At 31.9% G+C, this 26,073-nt stretch overlaps 1 protein-coding gene across 2 annotated transcripts in view; it reads right to left on the bottom strand.

Moving 5' to 3' along the window:
• Positions 1–1,546: 1,546 nt before the first annotated feature.
• LOC114331150 (mucin-5AC) overlaps positions 1,547–26,073 on the bottom strand; it is a 34,529-nt gene continuing 10,002 nt past the window's right edge. The window contains exons 4-7 of one of the 2 annotated variants that reach the window (XR_007700285.1): positions 25,775–26,009; positions 22,937–25,714; positions 5,120–15,179; positions 1,547–4,912 (exon numbers count right to left, since the gene is read on the bottom strand). Coding sequence is in view for 1 of the 2 variants with exons in the window: in XM_028280633.2 (XP_028136434.1) it covers positions 14,833–15,179; positions 22,937–25,714; positions 25,775–26,009 (3,360 nt within the window). In the remaining variant the exon portion in view is untranslated. Of the gene's footprint in view, positions 15,180–22,936; positions 25,715–25,774; positions 26,010–26,073 lie in introns of both variants that reach the window. The other variant, XM_028280633.2, reaches the window with a different exon arrangement.

The following is a 26,073-nucleotide window of genomic DNA, read 5'->3' as shown; positions in this document are numbered from 1 at the left end:
AACAGGTGGTACTGACAGCTTGTCAAAGTTTCTTACCTGCGGAGATAATTATCCATTTACTAAGGCTGAAAATCAGTACACACATTCTAAATTGAATATAAATAAAAGTTATTATAGTCGGTCAGCTGTATGATGGGACAGAGCCGGTCGGTCGGCTCCAATGAATGTATTTTGACCCCCCGCTAAACTGCTTTATTTACAGAATTAGAAAAAAATGTAAAATACAAAACTTATTCGATTTTTAAATTATGATTTTTTGACATATATATCGTACTAGTGACGTCATCCATCTGGGCGTGATGACGTAATCGACTATTTTTTTAAATGAGAATAGGGGTCGTGTGCTAGCTCATTTGAAAGGTTACTCAATTCCCTATTTAGTAATATAAACATTAACATGATTGTTTATATAGGGTGTTCAAAAAAAATTTTTAATTAAATTGTTTAATTAATAATTCAAAAAAATTTTTTTGGACGCCCTGTATAAATAATGATCTTATGCCCGGTTGCACCAACAGATCTTAAGCTTAAGTCGAGAATATCATAAGAATTAATATAATATAATTATAATATATTACAATAAGAATACCATAATATAATAACAGATATAATTGATAATAAGGTAAGAATCTAAAATTATGGTGCAACGTAAGTGATACTCAAGGAGGCCCTATCTATAAGTAGAGCTTAGCTAAGCTGGAGCTTAAGGTCTGTTGGTGCAACCAGGCATTAATGTTTATATTACTGCATAGAGAATTGAATAACCTTTCAAATGAGCTAGCACACGACCCCTATTATCATTAAAAAAAATAGTCGATTACGTCATCACGCCCAGATGGATGACGTCACTAGTACGATATATACATGTCAAAAAATCATATTTAAAAAATCGAATAACTTTTGTATACAACATTTTTCTCTAATTCTGTAAATAAAGCAGTTTACAAGGGGATCAAAATATAGTGAATAACCCTGTACATTCATTGGGGCCGAACGACCGGTCCCGTCATACAGCTGACCGACTATAACTTTTATTTATATTAAATTTAGAATGTGTGTACTGATTTTCAGCCTTAGTAAATTGATTTAATTACCTCCGCAGGTAAGCAACTTTCGACAAGCTGTCAGTACCAGATGTTCTACGTTTCGCTTGACCGACCGCAGTATGTTTCTCTACACAATCACAGTAATCAACTGTGAAAAAACTAGCTTTAGTAAATTCAGAGAGATTTTTCGGCGCTGCCTCTCCGTCTATTACTATATCAAATGCTTTTTCGAATTTTATGAAGCATAAAAGCTTCTCTCGGGCTAAAAAAAAAGCTAAAAAACAGGGCTTCTCTCGTCCCATGCCGGCTCTGAATCCAAACTGATCGTCTCCGATGATTGTTTCGCGCTTTTTATACATTCAGTTATGTATGACTTTTAATGGGACTTTACTACGTGACTCATAAGGCTGATCAGACGGAACTCGTGGCAGTTTTGTGGGTTTGGCTTTTTCGGTAGTGGGATGAATATTGATTCTAGCTGATAAATTCAAATTAATAACTTCTAAAATGAAGAACTCTTTATTACAACTTATTTTTTCAAAATAAATAACTCTTCTACAAGCAAAAATGTCTTATGAGAAAGTTCTACAAGTTTAATATATCTGTATTGACACCCATATTGGGACCGTGCAAGTTCGGCAAAGCGACCTCTATTTCTACGCTCTGTACTTTTATTCGCCCTTTTAATTATATTGGCCAATTATATTAGTCCTGGTTACTGGATAATTGTCAAGACCATAGTCCAAAAAAATAATAAGAAGAAAAAATAAGATGCAGGTTATGTTTCGCAAACGTAAACAATTGTATGTAGTAAATAAAATCAGTTATTAAAATCCAGTACTGCAAGCAAAATACAATTAATTAAATTTACCTTTATATAATAATTGCATATCATATCAATATTGTGGAGCAATATATAATTTTTCTGCGTCAATGACAGAAGGTATGAAATATACGTCAATTTGACAATTTCAATTGACAATATGAATTATTTAAGATAGTTGCAATATTTCTACGCGACTCGCGCACGGTCGTTTCTCGTTTCCCTTTCCAAGTACTTGCACACCGCGAATAGTGATTCCTTTCCTGTAGTTAAATCAAAATACATATGTATAATTTTAAATTAGTTACTGAACAATGCTATTTTCTAAATTTGTATGATTAAATTGTATCAATCAGATTCTTTTGATACATTTGATTACAAACAATAATACTGGCTTCATCAAAATCTTATCAAAACGCCAACAGTGCTCAATATTTGTATAAACAAACTAGCTATGACAGAAACGCAAACAATATTCATTTAATTTTACAATAAAATACAAAACGTAAGAATTTTCTTAATTTGGTAGCCACAAAAATGATCACAGACATAAATTTTCTACTTATCATAAACCAACATATAACACAGATAAATAAACATCAGAATGTGCAATACAACTAAATGACAATCTCAAGCAGAAATTACTAAGAATTGTCTATTAAAAAACAAATAATAATAAATAACATATATACAGAATATACATCACCTAAAATAGTAAATTAGAAACTAGACAAAAATGGTTTAAATCTCATGTATTTGCAACAACCAGAAAATAAGGCCTCTATTCCACTATGTATAGAGTGGATGTTTCCCTAAGATGATTCATAGGACAACAAGGTTTTGAAAGCACATACGAGGTAACGAAAGAAAAAATTCGAACCCAAGACATATTCACTCTATTCAAGCCTGAAAACAAGCATCCATTCAATAACTGTTAATATATACAGTGAGTCTCATTAATATGTATATATATTTTAACTACCTACACAATTTTGATGTCAAAATGTGACAATAATTTAGGTACCATAAAATGGTGTATATAGCAAGAACCGCGGCCAATTATTGCAACAAAATTTCATAAAAAGTTTAAAAATCGGAAACTTTTCAGATATTTGAAATATGAAGGGAATTTTTGCACTAAAATAATGGTAATTGTCTATTTTATAAGGGAAATTATTTTTGTTATGTTGGCATTGCTGTTTGAGTGGTATTGTTGACCGACTTTCAGCTGAAAAAATCTGCAATTTTCACCCAACCAAAACTTTGCCTGTAAGTATGACAATTATATTCTAATTCTTTTACTGTATTGCTTTACAGATTGCTCTCTAGAAGAGTATCCTATAAATAAAACTCAAATCGTTTTATACACACAAAAAATAATAACTTTTGTTAAGAAAGTATTTTCAGGTTATGTCAAGTTTTTACATAACCTGGGGTGAATAGCGACACATACTTTACGAATGATAATAAAAGAGATTTTACTGATGTGCATTATGTCAAAATAAAAAAAGGTTTAAAGTGGTTATTACTGAACACACTATCAATGAATACTTGGATCATCTAAGTATATAATTAAAAGATATTCCAGCAAACAATATCATTAATTATGATAAGACCAATTTATGCAATGACCCACAAAAAGTGGTTATTGCTCTGAGGGGTTGTAAGTATCTCGAAAGAATAATGGGCGTCATAAAAGCTTCCATGTCGGTTATGTTTGCTGTTGCTGATGATGGAACTAACCTCATTTATCAAAACTCGATGGAGTAAAGATCTTGTTAGGCGATAATTTAGCGCCACACCCATCTGAAGAAATTATTAAAATTTGCCAATAACATAACATCAAATTTGTTTTTTTGCCAAGCAACTCTACACATCTTAAACAACCTCTTTACGTGGCTTTTCTCCGTCCACAACAGAATTGGAGTTCCACTCCTCTAAAATGCAAACAAGACTCGGAAAGAAGTGAAGCATCTTTGTCAAAAGATCGATGTCCAAATCTCCTTAAAGAGCCATAAGTGTCAGTAAAAGAAAATAATGTTTCTGGTTTCAAAAAATGTGGCATTCTTCCACTGGATATGAACAAAGTTGTAAACATGCTGCCTTCCTCCAAAGATTCTAAAATTAACAATGATACTGCCGCTGAAGCCTTAGTTGCCAGCTTCTAACAGCACATGGAAGCAAGACAATTTGATAAATCAAAGACAAGACAAAAAATAACCAAAGTATCAGACCTTTCTGGTAAAAACGTCAAAGCAGTAGATTTCAAAGCAGAGGTTTCTAATGACAAAAATGAATGAACAACATTACTCAGCAACGAGAACAAAAGCACAAAGAGCAGCACATTAAGGAAAAAACCTGTTAAAGATCATGATGATAAACTTCTGAAGAGTCTCATCTGCCCACAAAGTGAGGCAGAATGGAGGGAGAGTTTTTCTGAAGAGGATTCATTGGCAATTAAGGCTTGAAGGAAAATCATTTGAAGACCACAGGAAAATAACTTGATAAGTCACATTTTTGGTTTTGTTCAGAACATTTTTATAAAACTGTGATTATGTTAAAATACATCTTACAATTAATTATGTAGTAATAAAAAGAAAAAAAATTGATACACTATTGGTTGTTGGTTTACGTTTTAGTTTTTTTAAATTTATATTGCATATTCATGGTATTAATTGGTTTTTATTCATCTACATGGACTTAACAAGTTTTTCCCCTGTACCTAAAGAAGGACTTACCAATTTCTTTTCCTATAAAATAATTGGCTATCTATTTTGGTTATCCAGTTTGAATATTTAATTTAAGCGAAAAGCAAATTAACATTTTTTTCTATTTTCTGACAACAATAGAATGTATTTTGAGTTAGATAAATTATATACATTCTTCTTTTTGCGTCAATTCATATAATTCTCAAATTTTTTTTTGGGCACCTTATATACATAATAATAATAATAAAACACAGAAATCTGGAAACACAGAAACTGTAGAAATCAGATTATCCAATGTCGCATGCCATTGTTGCAGACTACTAGGAGTACCTGGACTTATAGTATTTTTACTACAAAAACGTTATTACGTAGGTCAAAATTTTTGACGTAAGAGAACTGTCAAAACATTAGAATGTGACTTTTCATTATTGCTATGTTTATTATAAACACGGCAATAATGAAAAGTCACATTCTAATGTTTTGACAGTTCTCTTACGTCAAAAATTTTGACCTACGTAATAACGTTTTTGTAGTAAAAATACTATATCAACGTTTTCCCCTGTTTGGAATGGACATGTCAAGTTCTTTTCCTGTACAGGATTTTTTAAACGCTTATATCTTTTGACTTATCAAGTTAATACTCTGTATTGTGTTACTCTTAGAAACTATGTAATTAAAGCTACAAAGTGGTATTAAAACAAAAAATGTTAAAAAGTGGACTTATCAAGTTCTTTCCCTGTGGTCTTCATTTGTCAAAGTTTTCACTTGGGGACTTTGGCATTCTCAAAGTTATGGGCAAAAATTCATTTTGATTATAATATGCTCTAAAGGTTTTTAAGCTTTATGAAAAAGGATATATTGGAAAAGTTTACAAAAAATTTCATGGAATGAATAGCAATAGTTATATTTATTTATTTGTAATATGAATGAATGATTGTTTTCCAGTAAATTAACTTGTAAGGCAGTACCATACCATACAGCAGTAGCTGAGGTAACTAAAACACAAAGAACTGTCGCTATATACACTATTTCACGGTACATCAATCAACTATTTAGTAAGACTATTTCTAGCTAATTTCATAGGTACCAAACATACCACTTGAGATTAAAAAAAAAAACTATAAAAATTCGACGTTTAAAATCACATATTTTTAAGAAAAAATATTTAACATAAAAATAGTGTTTGCTTACTAAATAATTTATCCTTCTGATCAGTGTAGACAAAACAATTTTATCAAACTATGAGCAGCTGATCTACGGGTCTTAGACATCTCATTATGGATGTTAATAATATGTATAAAGTATATATTTTTAAAAATTAAGTCTATATTTATACCTTTGAATCAAATTTAAGTAAGTATTCAACATCTTGAAACGTATTATGTAGAACTCTCCCATAATAACTTTATATCTCGAAAAATTCTATACTAGTTTCATACATCAATTATTATATAAAAATATAATAAAATAAATAAATAATGTATGTGTACATTCATTTCGAAATATAACTGAATATTGATACAAAACAGGCCGCACATTAACAATTATTGTAAAAACGGAATAAAATGGAAATTTTTTAAAAGCATGTTTTTAAAAAACCAATTAATTCAACACGTAGACGCGTATGTATACCTTGGAACAGTCGTCAACTCGAAATGGGGTCAAACAACCGAATTATGATCTAGAATTGAAAAGGCCAGAACAACATTTAACAACATGAGAAATATATTCACCCATTGCGACATACTCTACCGCTAAAAATACGGCTGTTAAAATGCTATGTATTTCCAGTCTTGCTGTATGGCGCAGAGGCCTGGACAATAACGGAAACAATGAAAAAGCTAGAAGCATTCGAAATGTGGGTGTACCGACGTATCCTCAAAATATCCTGAACGACCCACACCACCAACGTAGAGGTATTGCGCCGATTGGGAAAACAAAAAGAAATATCTTTCACAATTAAGATACGGACACTTAAATACCTTGGTCATATTATGAGACATGATAAATATCATATATTCCAACTGAGAATAGGGTAAAATAGAGAGCAAACGCGAACCCAGAAGAAGAAAACACTCATGGCTTCAAAACTTACGCCAAAGGTTTGTATTACTAACATCGATTGAGTTATTCAGAAACGCCGCAAACAAAATTAAAAGTGGTATGATAATAGCCAACGCGTCCGCAAGGGACAAAGCACATGAAGAAGAAGAATATGTGTTAACTAAAAACCCCCACACTACCGCGGGCTGTAACAGCGGCGAATGGATAAGAACGGAATACACTATTCAATGAAATGTGTATGAACGCTCGCGACGTAGAATCGCAATCAACATTCAAAACAAGCAATACGCTGAGATGATCTATCCTGTCCAAAACCAAACCTAACAACACACAAAAACGATCAAAGAACTGCATCTATAAAATACCCTGCCAATGCAACAATTTCTATGTGGGAGGAACCGCAAGACCACCAAGTGTCAGGATAAACAAGCATTAAACATACATCAAAAACAGAGACTTCGACCAATCACAGATATGCAAACATGCCTGGGACAATGACCACAGAGTCCAATGGAAAGATACATCAAATTGGTCTAAGAGCTAGCAACGTTTTCGAGAAATCATTTTAAGACGGCTGATTCTTTCATATATTGTTCCCTATGCTTTCTCGAACACCGTACCGGCCATCTGGCTGCTGATACAGGTTGCGTTCATTACTGCGCAGCACACCTGTACAGGTAAACACAAAATCAGGGTGATTGATTAGTGTGAAAAAGTTTAGTAGATCCGCTATAGTAATAGATAGCAATAAAAGTTAATAACAAAAATTGTAGCTAACTTTGCGCTTCACATTACAAAATTAGTTAGAATGCTACAGGATGTTCGATAACATAGTGGCAGACCAAACTTTTGTTTTTTTAAATGGAACACCTCATATTTTATTTTATATTCGAAATCATCTTAACTTCCCCATCACAAAAATATAAAGGTTTGTTATGTTATATAGGGTATTTACAAAGTTATAACCAATGTTCTATGAAAATCGTAATAAGTTCAGCTCCCTGTATAAATAAAAATAAGCACAACAGCAATGGTTTATTGGTGCCATATTTTTTTGTTGATTGTCAAAATTTATAAAAATGGTTGATATGCTTTTTCTAATGAGGATTTTTCAGTGCGTCACAGTTTTTCGATTTCTTTCTAACGCATTAAATTGTATGTGACAGAAAAAAACGCAGGTCGGTAACATTTATTCTAGTTGTCAATAGATGGCGCCATAATCGAAAATAAAATAATTTTCGAATTATGTAATATATCTACGAATATAATCTGAACAATTTATAAGACTATACAAATCAAAGAAAATACCATTTTATAAATGCAATAAACACAATTGATTTGATTTTATGCCAAATTGCAAATAAAATGTGACAACTGTCAGATTTAACTAACATGTCACTAAAATGTATATTATCACGGACTTGCCTTTTTTTCTATCATTTGTGACGCACTGAAAAATGCTCATGAAAAGAAGCATATTGCTAATTTTCTTTATATCGAATACAGAGTGAGTCAAAACGCAAGTACATTATTTTCACATTAATTTTAAATAGAACAACACTAATAATAAAACTGACAAATTTAGGCATAGGGAATATTATACAAAAATTAAAGTACGGTAATGATACGTTTCGATAATAATATAAAGTACAGGGTGTTCTATTTAAAATTTGTGAGAAAAGAATGTACTTGCGTTTTGACTCACCCTGTATTCGATATAAGAAAAATTAGCAATATCAACAATTCTTAAAAATTTTCACAATCAACAAAAAAATATGGCACTAATAAACCATCGCTGTTGTGCTTTTTTTATTTATACAGGGAGCTGAACTTATTACGATTTTCATAAAAAATTGGTTATAACTTTGTTAAAGCCCTATATAACATAACAAACCTTTATATTTTTGTGATGGGGGGTGTTAAGGGGATTTCGAATATAAAATAGAATATAGGGTGTTCCATTTAAAAAAAACTGGTCTGCCACTATGTTATCGAACACCCTGTAACAATCTAACTAATTTCGTAATGTGAAGCTGAAAGTTGGCCACAATTTTTATTATTAACTTTTATTGCTATCTATTACTATAGCTGATCTACTGAGCTTTATCACACTCATCAATCATCCTGTATATTGAATTTAAATTATTTTAGGACGAAAAATTTTTTTGTCATCACTTTTTAAACCACAGAAATGTTCAATTAATAATGTTCAACCAATTACAGTTCATATTTCTAATAATGTTTAAAAAGTAATGACAAAAAAATTTTTCGTCTTATAATAAGTTTAAATTCGATATGTTTACCTGTACAAGAGTGCTGCGCAATAATGAACGCAACCTGTATCAGTAGCCAGATGGTCGGTACGGTGTTCGAGGAAGCATAGGGAACAATATATGAAAGAATCAGCCGTCTTAAAATGATTTTTTTTCCAACGTTACTAGCTCTTGATCCAAATAATCATGAAAGAAATAGACATGAAAAAGAGAAAAATTTTAAAAAGAGGTCTCAACCTACTTAATGAAGAAAAATGTATAGCAAACCCATCAGTAGACGGTAGCAGGTTCTGGTTGCCAATATTAAAAGAAGAACTCAGCAACAAGAATATACCGACATGGGCGGATTAATAGAAAGTCGGAAACACATAATCTACAATAATACACAAACACATACAACACATATACACAATACATAAACGTACAAAATAATCAGAATTTTTCAACTAAAAGCATGGCTATTTGCCTACAAGATCTAAGCCAAGTAAGTCACGCGTCAGTTTTGAAAAACATAAGCGCTAAACTTTTAATTATATTTTTTGGCAAGTTTTTTCAAAATATTCTTTTTTGAAAACAATATCTTGAGTGGAAATTGAAACGTCAGAAACAATTATAAAATGGAATTTTCATTAAAATCAATTGTGGCTTAAAAAAGAATCATTACAAAAAAATGGAGAGCCACTTAAGGACAAATCCAGACTAAGAAAATAATGAAGAATATTGATAAAAACTCTCCGAGAATTTGATGAAACTCAATAAACGAGAGATTAAAACGGTCACCATCATGGTGATTGGAAATTGCCGTTTAAGAAAACACCTATAGAAAATAGGTATACTCCTTCTCAGAGGCATCTTTCAGTGCGTCACAAGTGACAGAAAAAAAGGTAGGTCCGTGATACATACACATTTATAATATTTATTCCAGTTGTTGGTAGATGGCGCTATAATCGGAAAAAAGAGTTAGGTATTTACCTATTACATATCTATACGACTATAATAATTAAAAGTTCTTCTCAGTCTTCCAGTGTGTCATTAATGATGTAATATATGATTTTAAGAATTTAGAGAATCATAGCATGACAATTTAGTTAAATCTGACAGTTGTCAGAATCGTAATTGTAATTTGGTATAAAAACAAATCAATTGTGTTTATTTCATTTATAAAAAGGAACGTTCTTTGATTTGTATAGTCTTATAAATTGTACAGATTACAGTCGTATAGATAATACATATAAATCATTTTTTGTTCGATTACAGCGCCATCTATCAACAACTAAAATAAATGTTATAAATGATTTGAATCACGGACGTACCTTTTTTTCTGCCACTTCCAACTTAATGCGTTAGAAAGAAATCGAAAAACTGTGACGCACTGAAAGAAGTCTCTGAGATCTGCCACTTCCAACTTAATGCGTTAGAAAGAAATCGAAAAACTGTGGTGACGTACTGAAAGATGTCTCTGAGAAGGAGCATAAGGTGAATTACCCATGGCGCGGAAAATAAGAAATGGAAGAAGAGATTGCCACTCCCATACACATCCTATGCTATGGTAACGTGCTGAGGCTTGGACCAGAAGAGATCATTAAACTACCAATGAGGAAATTGTTGGCCTTCATTGGGGCCACATGACCTATTGGAATTTAATGGAAAGTAAATAGGATTTGGTACAAAGGTATTATGCTTAGGTGCCAGGGATTGAAGTGTTTCGTCTGAATTAAGAACAAAAAGAAGAACATAATAATAAATAATGAAAACAAAAACAAAATAAAGGAATCCAAAGCGAAAGAATTGCAATCAGTAGAATCACATGATTATCTAGGGACCATGATTGAAAATATTCCTAGATATAGCAAAAACAAAATAAATTCGAAAAAAAAAACATACAAATGTTGAACTTGATAGTTTTTAACACAAAAGTTATCCCATCTATTGACCATGCGTGTAACACATGGCGTGTGACACATGAATAATATAGAAAAAAACATGAAAGCAAGATAATAGCCAAGGAAATGAAATGACTTAAATACCAAAATAGATAGATACACAAATGAAGAAATTAGACAACAGATAAATCAAGAACCTCTATTGACAAATGCTGGTACACATCTAATTATATATTCCAATTAGTAATATCTAATTAGAAAATCCCAAAACAATTAAGAGTTTAACAGAAGAAAAGACTACAAGGAAAATGAAATCAATTGGACAAAAAAAGAAGAAAGACGATCGAATAAATGAGAGCAGTGAGTGAAATATAACACTAGTAAGTGTATTGATTGAACCATGTGCCCGCTAAACTACTCACAATGAAGTGAAAGTACTGGCCAGCTAAGCCATTGAGGCGACAATAAATTACTCATATATAAATAAAATTTTCAATGCTTATGTGCGGAGGTTCAGAATTTCCGCTCCTCTATAATGTGCGACCTACTTAAATATCTGTGACAATATAGAGATATACCTTATTTATTTCAAATAACCATTAAAGGGATATCGTGATTAATCTTGGTCCAATTCTATTTAAATGCAGTCATTTTTTTCGAATCCTGAGAAAACCAATAAATATTTTTAAAAAATTTAAAAGCAGAATGAAAGATTAGAAAGTCCCTTAAAATAAACAAAAAGTTTCTTTTAAGTGAAATATTTAAAATTAAACATCACACTAAATTTTCTCTTTTTTTTTTCTCCCCTGTAACTTACTAAAATAAACATTATAGAAGTTTTTAGGGACTTCAGGCCCTCGGTAATAATGTAATTTTTCATTCTGCGTTTAAATTTTTCAAAAATACCTATTAGTTTTCTCAGGATTAGAAAAAAATTAATGGATTTAAATAGCATTGGACCAAGACTTTGCCCCTACCTCCTTAAGAGAGAATTACAAAATAAAGTAGCGGTAACATATATAGTAGAACTCTAAATGCGGCGACGTTTGATGCAGCGCTTCTTTTTTACGACCGACCGGATGCAGTTAAGCGGTTGGGATAATAGTTGGGGAGCGGTTCGTTAGTAGAGTGTAGAATGTTGTTTGCCCTAATTTAATTATTTTGAATAGTGATGTAGCAGTGCCGCAGTCAATGTGATTCCTAAAAAAAAAGTAACTTCTGATTTAACAGAAATTCCACTTTCAACTAGGTACAAAATAATTAAAAATGAACCCTTTCACCGCAAGAAGTGATGTAACTACACATTTTTAAGAACTACAGATGCTTATCTTACAAAACTATTGAAAACCACAATCTACGATTGCTACAGAAGCAATGAAATACCTACAATAGAAATATTACGAAATAAATCGGAAAAACTCTTTAAAATTGGATAAAGAAAATGGGGTTTAAATTTAAAACAATAAATAAACGTCAACCAGTTATGGAAATTCAAAGAATAGTCAAGAGACGTAATATAGACCTAGAAAAATTACTACATTTTTGTAGGCCTGAACTGAGGCAATTTACTATTTAGACGAAATTTTGGTGTGATACCCACGATACAGATAAGAAAGGATGGACAGATGGTTAAACATGTGCATATCAAAAATGCATGTAAATAAAAGATCGCGGCTAATTATTATACATTGCGAAATAAGTGAGGGATGGGCTCCGAATGCTTTAAAATTATGTTGGAAAAAAATAGGTAGTTGTAACGTTGACTACCATCTACTGTGGAAGCTGATATGTTCAAGATTGGTTTGAAAACTCACTGATTCCAAACTTGGAGGAGTCAAATAGCTTACTAAGCTTACTCAGCTTACTAAGACATCTTATTGAACGGTAAAGATTTTGAATGGAAAATGATTTGCCTTTCTAATATTTTTATAAAAAAAAACAACTTGAAGTTCTACACACGAAGCAATTTAACAAATTATACGCCCTAGAGAGTATTACCGAAAAGTATGGACATACTATATTGAGACTTCCCCCCTATTTTTGTGGTACCATTTCTATAGAGTTAATTTGGGATAATTAAAACCCAAGTATCAGGAGTGCAAATATATTTTCCAAATTGGATAAGAAGGTAACTGAGTTATAGTCGGTTCGCGCTAAACTCAGACACAACTGGCTAGTGATTTTAGTAGGTAATTTTTTGTTTTTGGCCAATTTTGCCAAAATTGGCAAAATTACTGACTATTTAGTAATTATTAACTATTTAGTAATTATTTTGTTTTGTCAATTTTACCAAATTGGCAAAATTACTTAAAAATCACTAGCCAGTTATGTCTGAGTTTAGTTAACCGACTATAATTAAAAAAGAAGTATCTAATATTACCAAAGAAGACTGGCAGAAAAAAATCGCCAAAGTTATCAAAGTTGAAGAATACTATAAGAAGATTAGACACTTCCACATTAATGGTGGAAATAAATTTATTATTGAATCGAATGATGATAGTGACTCAGAAAATACGGAAGAAGAGAAAATGAATTAAGCGTATAAGTATTATAAGAGATTCCTTGTTAATTGTTGTGTTATGCAATTAGTATTTCAAAATACAAATGACGAATGTAATACAATGTAATAATGCAATACAAAATACAAGTGTAAAAATGAAAAGAATCTCGTTTAAAAAAGTTTTTATATGTTTTGGTCTTGTATTTTTGAGATAAACAAAAAGGAGGGGGACATGCTTACATTTTTTGCTGAATTTAAAAAAATTTGAACCGTATCCTTACGTTAATTTTAAGTTTGAACCTATTTTTTACATAAATTTATGTATTAATAAGTTTAACAATAACAAAATAATTTCTACATCAGTTATCAATGAAAGCATGCAGTAAGAGGGGAGTAAGGTAAAATGTATATAAATGGTCAAAATTAATTTGAGCACATACGACACGTCCTGCTTTAATAACCTTTTGACTGCCACCCACTGCCAAATATTAGACCCATAAGATGAATGATGAATCATATGAAGAACGCGAGAGGTTCGTTGCCGGTACATAAACAAAGTTCGTCAAAACGCGAGAGGCGCGTTGCCTGCAGGCAATAGGTTAAAGGTATTTACCTAAGTAAAAAATAAATATTTTTAATTATATATTAATTATCAGAACAACCAGCCGCCGCACTATATCTTAAATCAGAACTACTGTTCTGCTATATCGTTCTAGCTAGATTCTACTATATTTCTTACCGCAACTATACCTGCTTGTTGATTTTGTTTGCTAACTGTGAAAAATAAGATCAATTATTAGAAAAAATCATGTCACAAATAAATAAATAAAAAATATGGAAACTATTAAGAGTGCATAATTTCTTTTATCACGTTTAACTGACAAGAACCACATTGTATGTTAAAGGAGTATCTCAAAACAATTAAAGGGCACTATCAATAAAATCATTTAAATTAAATTTAAATTATTCAAAAGTTTCTTATAAACTGTATTTGTAATAGTTTCAATAAAACATATAATTTTGTTTGTGCGTTTTATTTATTTTGATATTTTTTAAAAAACATTTTTTAAAGAAACCAGTTAAAATAAATAAGGTATATAAAGAGAACTGGGACAAAATAATGTCAAGTATATTTATTACAAAAATAAAAAAGAACCTTTCAAACACTTTTTGAGGATAATTTAATCATAAAATCGTTTACATTTACATCAACTAATTTTTTACAATCAGTTAAAAATAAAAAGTATATATATTATTTACATATTAAGCGACCAGGCTTTAATCGAACCTGTCAAACGTAGATCTGTAATATAATCGACAAATTCTGACTCCTTGACAGACAAAGGTTGTTAAATTTAAATAAAATAACACATTTCTCTAAACCGGTTTGACAGTTAACATTTTTAAAATACATCAGCAAGTATTTGTAGATAAAATGGGCCAAATAAAGAATCAGATCACAAAATACCTTTATTAAAAATTATTCCGTAACTCACTTTTCCATTGTACTTTTCCTTTTACAACATCTTTGTCAATCAAGTTCTTCTCTTCGCAGTAACTTGTTTCCTTGGCCTGGGCCCAGAGCCAATACTAAAACCGCCTGTCGCAGGTGCTGCTCCAAATGCTGGAACTGCAGGTGTAGTACCAAAAGCAGTACCGAAAGCTGGTGCAGCGGTACTACCGCCCGTGAAGTCGAATTTTTTGGGAGTTTCGCCTGATGCAGCTCCACTGAAATTGAATCCTCCCGGTTTTTCGTTCGCTCCCGCTCCAAATGTAAACACCCCGGCTTGGTTGGGAGCAGCGTTCTGCTGTTGATTGAAGTTGAATTGAGAAGAATTAAATGCATTCTGTGGAGCGGCCTGTGGTTTGTTGAAGACGGAACCTATGTCAAAGGAGAATAAAAAATGTTGATAAAAACATTGATTTGATTAACAATTTATATAAAAAAAGGAAAGTATGCTTGGTGCAATCTGTAGTATACTGAATTCGCTAAGCCGAAGCACAACTACTGTCTAGTGCCGTTGGTAATTTCTTTTTTGGGAAGTTAGGTTGCTACACGTGACTGGAAATTACTACACAACCAAACACACCTGCTCATAGCGAATATTATTAATAGTAAACAGACATAAATAACATAAACCTTACGCCAATCACTAATTATTTACACCATTATAATGTATTGATAACAAATGAGAAAATTATTTATTGTTCAAAATAAAAATATTTTGTAGAAATATTCCACAAAATGTTATCGGTTTAGTATACACTCCCACTATTTCCAATAATTCTTTTTTTTAAGTGAAAGATTAAGTTGATTTGAGCAGGTAATTCGCAAAATTAAATTCCGACAGAGGGCGCTCAAAATTTCAAAGATGGACGATAACTCTAGGAAAACAATTCATTTTGTCATTTGACCTCACAGTTCTAAAACGTTAAATTAAAATCATTTACACGAGTGTTTTGCCAAATTAACCACTAAGTTTTGCCACTAAGACATCTCTTATAGGTTAAAGATGACTCAAAATTACGTTTCATCTGTATGCATTCATTAAAATTTGATGCTAACTACTGATTTGTTTTTACCTTTTTTTTTTTCATAAAAAAATTTGGCCCCCCGATAATCACACAGCGTTTTAAAAATTATTAATCTATCTTAGAATTTCTAATTTTGTTTTTAATTTAATTAATAGGTACACTACAATTTATTTTACACCAACAGATAACAATTTTTAATTAAATAAAAACTGGAAACTAAGTAGGTGAATTTATTTTATAATAATTGTGTTCTGGAAATTATGAGGTGGTCGGAATGTTTTGCATAACAATGTACATTCTATGTACAGAATATATACTACATTTTATTTATTTATTTAATTTTGCAGTCGCTTAAACATTAAAAAATACTACGTTTAATACAAACATTAAATTAACAAAATGTGTGATTTGGCATTGGTTAGTTTAGGTCATTACGTAGAGTATAATAGGAATGAATACTGAGGAACACTGCAATAGTTTTTTTAAGTCGAAATCATTGTTAATTACAACATAAACTGACCGCAAATATGTACACAAATGAATGGCAAAGTCAATGTTTTCCTAGAGTTGATGCTTTTCAAATTTGCCACCAGGCGTCGCCCACTTTGCGGTTCCTCGCCAATAGTGTGAGGTAGGAATTTTTATGCTGTATGTTTCCTATTCCGAATGTGTCAAAGTGAATCTCGGCTGAGCGAATTCAGTTTTTTTAATGAATATTAATTTCATCAATGAGTACAAATTTTTTTCTTCAATTAGCAACTAGAAACGATCAGATTGGCTGAAGTAAACTTTCATAGCAATTTTAAATCATAATGCCTGCCAGCCGCTCTAAAGATCATCGTCTAATCACCTTAAGAGGGGGTATGGTTTGAAATTTTTAATTTTTTTATTATTTTAAATGAAAGTGTATAACTTCAAGATAGTCCGTTCTTTAACGGTAAAATATCGCAAAATCTCTAAATTTTAAAGAATCGCTTAGATTGACATGAAATTTGGCACACACATAGCTAACATGTCAAAGAAAAAAAGTGATATTGTGCCGATATGTGCTTTTGCCCTGGGGGTGGTTCCACCCCCTCTTGGGGGTGAAAAAATATATGTACAAAATAAGTCAGGAAAAAGTCAATACTTTTCGAGTTATTTGGCAGTGAATATGTTCATTTTTTCAACAAAATAACCACGCTTTTAGACGGTTTTTCGCAAATAACTCAAATAGTACGTATTTTGTCGAAAAAACATTTTTAGCAAAAATATAGCCTGTAACAAATTTAAAAAAATGGTGTATATATCACGTCTCTATACCTAGTAGAAGCAGAGTTATAGCTAATGAAAAATAGGTTCATATTCGTCAAATTCCAAATGGAATACTTTAACGTGAAATAACCAAAAATGAAGCACATTTCGGGGAAAACTCATTCAAACTTATTTAAAGTGTTTAAAAAAAGCTTCATTTTTGTTTTTTAAAAAAAATTTCTAGCATCAAAAGTAAACAAGTTACGCTCAAAATAAAGTTAGTCCCTTTTTGTTTTGGTAAAAAAATCGAGAAAATCACCCCCTAATTAGTATTTTAAATGAACTTAATCGTTACGACTTCACAAGTTTCTTAACTCGTGTCTGTACTGTTTATATGATCTGTAAGTTTCATCGGTTTAAAGTCCTTATTATTGAAAAGGCTGTAGTTAAAAGGGGTTGAACGAGTCACTGATCACGAATGTATGCAAATTTAGAAACACCAAATCTTAATCAATTTTTGTCTAACAGAAAAACAAAAAAATACATGATATTCAGAAAAGCAATGCTGACTTTTTTGTTTTTCGAGATTTTTGGTATCTCTAACAATTTTTAAGTTATTTTGAAAAAAAAGCATATTTTTCAAAATTAAAATTTTTAAAAATTTTACTTTGAAACCAAATTTTTTCAAAAATAAGCACTTTGAATCAATGAAACTTACAGATCATATAAACAGAACATAAGTAAAATAACTTGTGGAGCGGTAACGATTAATTTCATTTAAGTTGCTAATTAGGGGGTGGTCTTCCCAATTTTTTTTGCCAAAACAAAAGGGACCAACTTTATTTTGAGCGTAACTTGCTTAAGTTTAATGCTAGAAACTTTTTGTAAAAACAGAAATAAAGCTTTTTTTTAAACACTTTAAAAAAGTTATAAGGGGTTTTCCCCAAAAAGTGCTTGGATATTTCACGTCGAAATATTCTATTTGAAATTTGGTGAATATGAATCTATTTTTCATTGGCTATAACTCTGGTTCTACGAGATCCAGAGACCTAACCCGTACACCATTTTTTTTACTTTTTTATAGGCTATATTTTTGCTAAGAACATTTTTTTCGACAAAATACTTACTTTTTGAGTTATTTGCGAAAAACCGTCTAAAAATGTGGTTATTTTATTGAAAAATGAACATATTCACTCGCAAATAACTCGAAAAGTGTTGACTTGGCGAAAAAGCTCTATAGAACAAAAGTTACTTAAAATTAGTCAGTTTACCCATTTCCGGACTTATTTTGTACATATATTTTTTCACCCCCAAGAGGGGGTGAAAGTCACCCCCAGGGCAAAAGCACACATCGGCACAATATCACTTTTTTTCTTTGACATGTCATTGTAAGCTATACGTATGCCAAATTTCATGTCAATCCAAGCGGTTCTTTAAAACGTAGAGCAAAAACCGTGAAAGAATGTACTAAGAATACTCTCTGAAAATATAAGATTCATCGGAGTAAAATTACCAGAGATACAGCAAGTTGAATATTCCTACCTTCGACTCGTTTTGCCGGGCACGCTTAAGCGTAGTGAGAAACGTTCAACAACCGTTCCCTTTCTCTTTTGTAGAATACTCCGCGATTTAAAATTCCGATGTGAATCACTGTACGATTTGACAGACAAATAAGAAGACGAACATGAAGTTGTCAAAACTTTAAACGCGTTTTTCTCAAAACTCTCTTTTCAAAGGCGGTGGATGGACATTGTAAACTACTCGACCAATCCACCTGCAATTTTGCGTAGATTTTCTTTAGACATATCGTGAGGTAACGCTGTCGAGATACATTTGTTTTTATGCTTATTTTTTGTTTAGCAATAATAAATATGTTGATTTTCACCCTTTTGTTACAGAGAATTTCGTTTTTTTGACGTCCGAGAATTACCAAGAACTCAAAAATCGTTAAAAATAAAAAATCTGTTGATTGTAAAAAGCTGTTGATTGTAAAAATGGTAGCCATTTTTTAAAAAACACATTAAATGTGATATTTTATACATTCAAGGGTTTTTACCCTGACCAGTGGTTAGATCCCTGGGTTAATTTTTAATAGTAGAATGTGTATGTTCAAGTTTTCTCTTGATTTGAGGTATTTACAACTATAAGACGTAAGTTTCACTTTATAATTTTTTATGAATAAGATTCTTCAACTTAGCCTTTTTATAGGATAGCTCTGATGATGGCATTAAAAATGCTGAAAGTACTTAGCTGATTTTAATAAATTTATTTACACACTATCAGTCTTTGAAAACATACACCAGTTCCCGTTTTGATTTATATAGAAGTGTGTACAAGTCAAACAGTCTTTTTCTATTTCTATTTAAAAATAAAAAAACTCAACAGCGTTACCTCGATTTATAAAAAAAAAATGTAAAGATAGAACGGGAGCAGAGACCACTCAGTTTAGTTTCAAAAATGGTTTAGAAACACCAAAGACACTTTTTTACGTGCACTTATTGGTGCAGAAATTGAGGGATCTCTTTATTTGCTCTATTGATTACCAAAAAGCTTTTAACAATATAAGACATGCTATTTTAATACAGGCGTTAAAGGAGATTGGTTTTTATGGAAATGATGTGGGAATGGATGATTCAATAGGTGAATCAAAAGTTAGAATTAAGGATCTCCCACAGTCTATATATACAAGTAGAATTAAGTAAGGACGTGAGACAGGGCTGCATCCTCTCCCCTCTGCTGTTTAATATTTATATAGAAAATATCTTTCAACTTACACAGCAGAATCAAAAAGGTATCAAAATAATAAGAATTACAAGAGATAGTAAATAATATTAATACAGTGGGAGAGAAATATAACATTAGCATCACAAAAGCGAAATTAATGATAATCAGCAGACAATCCCATATAAAAGCACAGTTGAAAATAAACAACCACTTTAGAGACAAAGTTAAATTTAAATATCTTGAGAGTTAATTGTAAGTCAGAAGTGAAGATACGAGCAGCAGTAGTTAGATTTACCGAATTCAGTAACTACCATTGTCAGCGCGATTTGCTTTCTAAAGTGCTACATATATACCTGATACCTAAACTCCAAAACCTCTCAACTGTTTTTGTTCGGTTTTCGTATTTTGGTCTTTATATATTATACAGGGTGAGTCATGAGGAACTGTACATACTCCTGCCTCGTATAGAGGCTCCTATGGGGAATAACAAATGACCATTAAAAAGTGTCTGCTCCCCTTGTTTAATAATATACAGGGCGAGTTTCGCATTTTGACAGAAATTTATATTCGTCATAATTTTTGAACGGTCAGATCGATGTGTCTCTGATTTTGGTCAATCGTTACACTATTACCACCTAATCAACTGATTTATTCAAACTAGACAAAAATCAGGTCCGGCTTTAAAAAATTAGTTCGTTTGGGTCTTAGAAAAAATTTCACCCTGTATACGCTTTTTGAAAACTCTAATATGAATTTTACAAATTAGACAAATAGGCAATTAAAATGGCATGTTTATTTTTTTCCCCACACGATTACTTAATTTTTTATAAAGAAATCAAATTTGACAATGAGTTAAAAGTTTGGTAAAGTAAACCATAGATTTAAAAAAATTAACTTTTATTACCAAAATTAATTTTTTTTTACAAATATTTGATTTATGTTACCGCCCAATCAACTGATTTATTCAAACTAGAAAAAAATCAGGTCCGGCTTTAAAAAATTAGTTCGTTTGGGTCTTAGAAAAAATTGCACCCTGTATACGCTTTTTGAAAACTCTAATATGAATTTTACAAATTAGACAAATAGGCAATTAAAATGGCATATTTATTTTTTTCCCCACATGATTACTTAATTTTTTATAGAACAAAATCAAATTTGACTATGAATAATAATTAAACGTTTGGTAAAATGAACCATACATTTAAAAAAATTTACTTTTATTACAAAGATTAATTTTTTTTGAACAAATATTTAATTTATGTTACCACCCAATCAACTGATTTATTCAAACTAGAAAAAAATCAGGCCCGGATTTAAAAAATTATTTCGTTTTGTTCTTAGAAAAAAATTCACCCTGTATACGCTTTTTGAAAACTCTAATATGAATTTTACAAATTAGATAAATAAGCAATTAAAATGGCATATTTATTTTTTCCCCACACGATTACTTAATTTTTTATTAAAAAATCAAATTTGTCAAAATCGGAATTTTAACCTAAAAATGAAAAAAAAAAGATGATATCACGGTTTAACTCGCTACAACGTTCCATTTAAAAAAAATTTCTGAAATTTTTACAGCACATATCTCTACCATTGTGAACAATATGACAATTGTTGTAGACTTTCAGTCTTCTTCTCGCAAAAGTTATGAATTTTTAAAAATAAAAGGTGCAGATTCGTGAATTGCAAAGTTAAATCGCAAAAATTAAGTGAAAAAATTTAAAATTTATCTATTTGATCACGTCTATGTTAAACTATAGAGTCCAAAGAGAAGTGTTATAGTTTTAGATCTAGACGTGTTATAGAAAAAAAAAAAAAAATGGTGAAACTTTTAATTTTAAGAAAAACGTTGTTTAATTTTTTTATTTTTATGGTAAAATTGCGATTTTGACAAATTTGATTTTTTAATAAAAAATTAAGTAATCGTGTGGGGAAAAAATAAATATGCCATTTTAATTGCCTATTTGTCTAATTTGTAAAATTCATATTAGAGTTTTCAAAAAGCGTATACAGGGTGAAATTTTTTCTAAGATCCAAACGAACTAATTTTTTAAAGCCGGACCTGATTTTTTTCTAGTTTGAATAAATCAGTTGATTGGGTGGTAACATAAATCAAATATTTGTTTAAAAAAATTAATTTTTGTAATAAAAGTTATTTTTTTTTAAATCTATGGTTCGCTTTACCAAATTTTTAATTCGTAGTCAAATTTGATTTTTTTATAAAAAATTAGGTAATCGTGTGGGGAAAAAAATAAATATGTCATTTTAATTGCCTATTTGTCTAATTTGTAAAATTAATATTAGAGTTTTCAAAAAGCGTATACAGGGTGAAATTTTTTCTAAGTCCCAAACGAACTAATTTTTTAAAGCCGGACCTGATTTTTTTCTAGTTTGAATAAATCAGTTGATTAGGTGGTAATAGTGTAACGATTGACCAAAATAAGAGACACATCGATCTGACCGTTCAAAAATTATGACGAATATAAATTTCTGTCAAAATGCGAAACTCGCCCTGTATATTATTAAACAATGGGAGCAGACACTTTTTAATGGTCATATGTTATTTCCCATAGGGGCCCCTATACGAGGTAAGAGTATGTACAGTTCCTCATGACTCACCCTGTATACATAAAGACCAAAATAGAAAAAACGAACAAAAACAGTCGAGAGATTTTGGAGTTTAGGTATCAATATAACCAATAATAATGTATGGTAGCGAGGTATGGTCGCTTAAAGTAAGATTAAAGTAAACCATATTGAAGTGTAGTGGCTGGTGGCTCAGACGGTTGCTTAAAATTCCATGGAGTCCATATTACAAATGAAGAGGTCTTAAGAACTTATAGGCAAAAAGAGCTTTAAAACATCGTTAAACAGCGAAAGGTCTCATATCTAGGCCAGAACAAATAAAATATTTCAAAAATTATTTTAATGGGCAAGTCGGATAGGACTAGGTCACAAACGACACTCATGGTTTAGAGACATAAGAAACTATTGCGACATATCTGATATCAATACAATAATAAGAAGATCACGAAGAAGGGTCCTTACTCATAATCCAACTAGCATGAACGTCTATATTATGCTGCATAGCGTACAGCACCAGAAAAAGAAGGATTAGCAACTACAAACTAATTAAACATTACATACCTGAACTGCCAAAAGGTTGTGATGGCTGAGCTGAAGTTCCAAAGCCTTGGGTGGGGACAGAGCTTCCAAAAGCAGGTGTAGCATTATTACCAAAAGCTGGAGCTTTATTTTGAGTACCAAAACCAGAATTTTGTGTCCCAAAAGCGGAATTAGTTTGACCAAAGTTGTTTCCAAAAGAAGTGGTTGAAGTATTTGTTGAAGGAAATGTACTACTGGTGGTGACTTTGGCTGTAAATGCAAATGGAAGGGCTGAAGTAGAAGTAGTTGGCATACCACTTCCAAATGGACTCTGAGTAGTACCAAACACAGAATTGGTAGTAGTTGTTGGTGCACCAAAAGCTGTATTTGCTCCTCCTCCAAAATGTTTGTTGTTGCCACCAAAACTGAATGAAGGTGTTGTTGTAGTAGTTCCAAATGCTGGAGTACTTGTAGTAGCAGCCCCAAAAGGTGCTTCTGAAAATGAAGATCCTGTAGTTCCAAAACTAGGAACATTAGTACTTGCAAATATAGAACCAGGAGTTGTTCCAAATGCAGGTGCTGTTGTGGTGCCAAATCCTTGTGTTGTAGTGGTAGAACCTCCAAAACCAGTGCTAGCTGTAGTAGTTGTAGGACCAAAATTGAAACTTGTTGTGCTACCAAAACCGGCAGTATTTGATTTTGTAGTATTAGAAGTACCAAATCCACCAGCAGAAGTAGTTGAAACACCGAAGTTACTGTTGACTGATGTATTGCTACCAAAAGGAGAGTTCAAATTTGCTGGAGAAGTAAAAGTACCTCCAAATCCAGAACTGGTAGTTGTTACTCCAAACACATTACTACCTGTAGAACCAAAATTCGAAGATGTTGTTGTAGCCACACCAAAACCAGAAGGAGTACTGCCAAAACCTGTTGTGGCAGTGGCAAATCCTGTATTGGTAGCACCTCCAAAAGGTGAGGCTGGAGTTGGGTTAGTACCAAAAGCTGAATTTGGAGTTGTAGTATTTCCAAAAGCTGGAGGTGGAGTTGTAGTAGTACCAAAACCTGGCGTTGGAGTTGTGGTAGTTCCAAAAGCTGGTGTTGGAGTTGTAGTAGTTCCAAAAGCTGGTGTTGGAGTTGTAGTCGCACCAAACGCTGGTGTTGGAGTTGCGGTAGTTCCAAAAGCTGGAGTTGTAGTAGTACCAAAACCTGGCGTTGGAGTTGTAGTAGTTCCAAAAGCTGGGGTTGTGGTAGTTCCAAATCCTGAAGCTGTGGTACTTCCAAATCCAGTTGTGCCAAAGCCAGGTCCAGTATTGTTTCCAAAACTAGAAACATTACCAAAACCACTAGAAGTCGTAGTTGCAGTACCAAAACTAACAGTATTTTGTCCACCAAAAGCACTGGTATTTGTTGCAGTTGAAGAATTATTAAAACCTGCATTTTCTGTTTTAGGAAGTTGAAAACTGTTGTTAGCATTTCCAAAAGCGGGAACTGTCGATGTGGTACCAAAACTATTTGTAGCTGTTGAACTTGTAATTAAATCTTTATTTGCAACAGAAGTAGAAGTGTTAAAACTAGTAGTAGCAGAAGTAGTGATAGTATTAATTGATGTAGCACCAAATAGAGTACCAAAACTACTTGATGTTGTTGAAGGTTCTGATTTTGCACCAAAGTTAAAAGAGCTGTTTGGGGGGGATGAACTTGTTCCAAAGGCAAAAGTTGGTTTATTACTAGCAGTGGAGGACACTGCAAATGTTTGATTTTGTGGAGCTGAGAGTACTGAAGTAATTGGTGGAATGCTTGCAGTAACTGTGGATCCAGCAGTGGTAGTTTCAACTGCTGAAGTAAATGTGCTAACAGTTGAATTTAACGCTGGTATACTAGTGCCAAAAGTATTAGAAGTTTTAGGACCAAAAGAGAACTGTGCTGGTGTAGTATTTGTTGGTTGTGCAGTAAGTGTTACATTAGGGGTAGTAGAACTGCTAACAACTTTTGAATCAACAGCTGAGGCTGCAGGTTTAGATAAGTCAAATTTGAATCCACCCATCTTTGGTGGACTAGCAGTAAGCGTGGATGATGGTGAAGAAATTGCAGGTTTATTACCAAAATTAAAACTGGGAATAGTTTTAGGAGCATCAGCACTTAGAGATTTTGGAGTAAATGGAATTGAAGATGGTGTATTAGCATTTACAAATGTGGCACTGGTACACGGTACTTGTGAAGAACCAGAGCTATCTCCATGAAATAGTAAGCCGCCATGTCTTATTGAAATACCATCACCTTTACTTGCCACTGAAGATTGTGGCAGTACTTTTTGTTCTTGTTTCTCTGTAGCTTTACCAACTGAATGTTCAGTACTTGTTGCTGCAGAAGTTTCAATATTCTGTGAAGTACTTTCTGGAATTTTAAATGTTACATGTTTCTCAATTTTCTTGGTTGATTTTTGCGCAGGCGATAAAATTCCTACAAGTGGTTTTCCTGCATTAGTAGTTGTTGCTTCTGTTTCAGGTTCCACCTCATCAACTTCATCTCTACATAAGTCTTTATAACTACGCTCTAACACAGGATCTTTTCCAATAAGGGTTCCTATAAAAGATGCCAATCTATTTTCCCTTACTACCGATAAAGTACCTTCATCAAAAACTTCATCATTTAATCCTACATTTTCATCTTGCTTATTTTCTAAATCTTCTTTACTAGCATCTTCATCAGTAGTTTTATTTGTACTTGTATTACCAATACTTGATACTTCTTCTAGAGTCTGAGTTTCAGCATTTTGCAGTTTTATTTCTTTTGTTTGTTTTGGATTTTCAGTCAATGTACCTACAATTACAATAACAATAATTATTAAAAAATGAAAAAACAATAAATTAGTACACATACTTATACTTATGGATTTTCTTTTAGGTTGTGTGGATTCTGTTCTTTTAAAGGCAAAATCCATAGATGATCTAGAAGCTGCATATTCATCATACATGCAGATTTTCTTAGAAACTGGTTTTGAAGGACTTGTATTTTCCTGGAGGAGGGATTCATCTCTTAACCTTTTACTAGAATCAACATGGTCATCATTATCTGTTCTAAGTCTTTTTCCTGCGTCTTTTCTTAATTCCAACTCCTAACAAATATATTGTTATTAATACACTAACAAGCTTAACACGTTGCGTGCGGATGTAATGAGT

This window comes from Diabrotica virgifera, chromosome 1 (assembly GCF_917563875.1).
Source record: "Diabrotica virgifera virgifera chromosome 1, PGI_DIABVI_V3a".
Taxonomy (NCBI): Eukaryota; Metazoa; Arthropoda; class Insecta; order Coleoptera; family Chrysomelidae; genus Diabrotica; species Diabrotica virgifera.
Note: the sequence above shows the minus strand (reverse complement) of the source record. Positions and strands in the feature narration are given on the sequence as shown.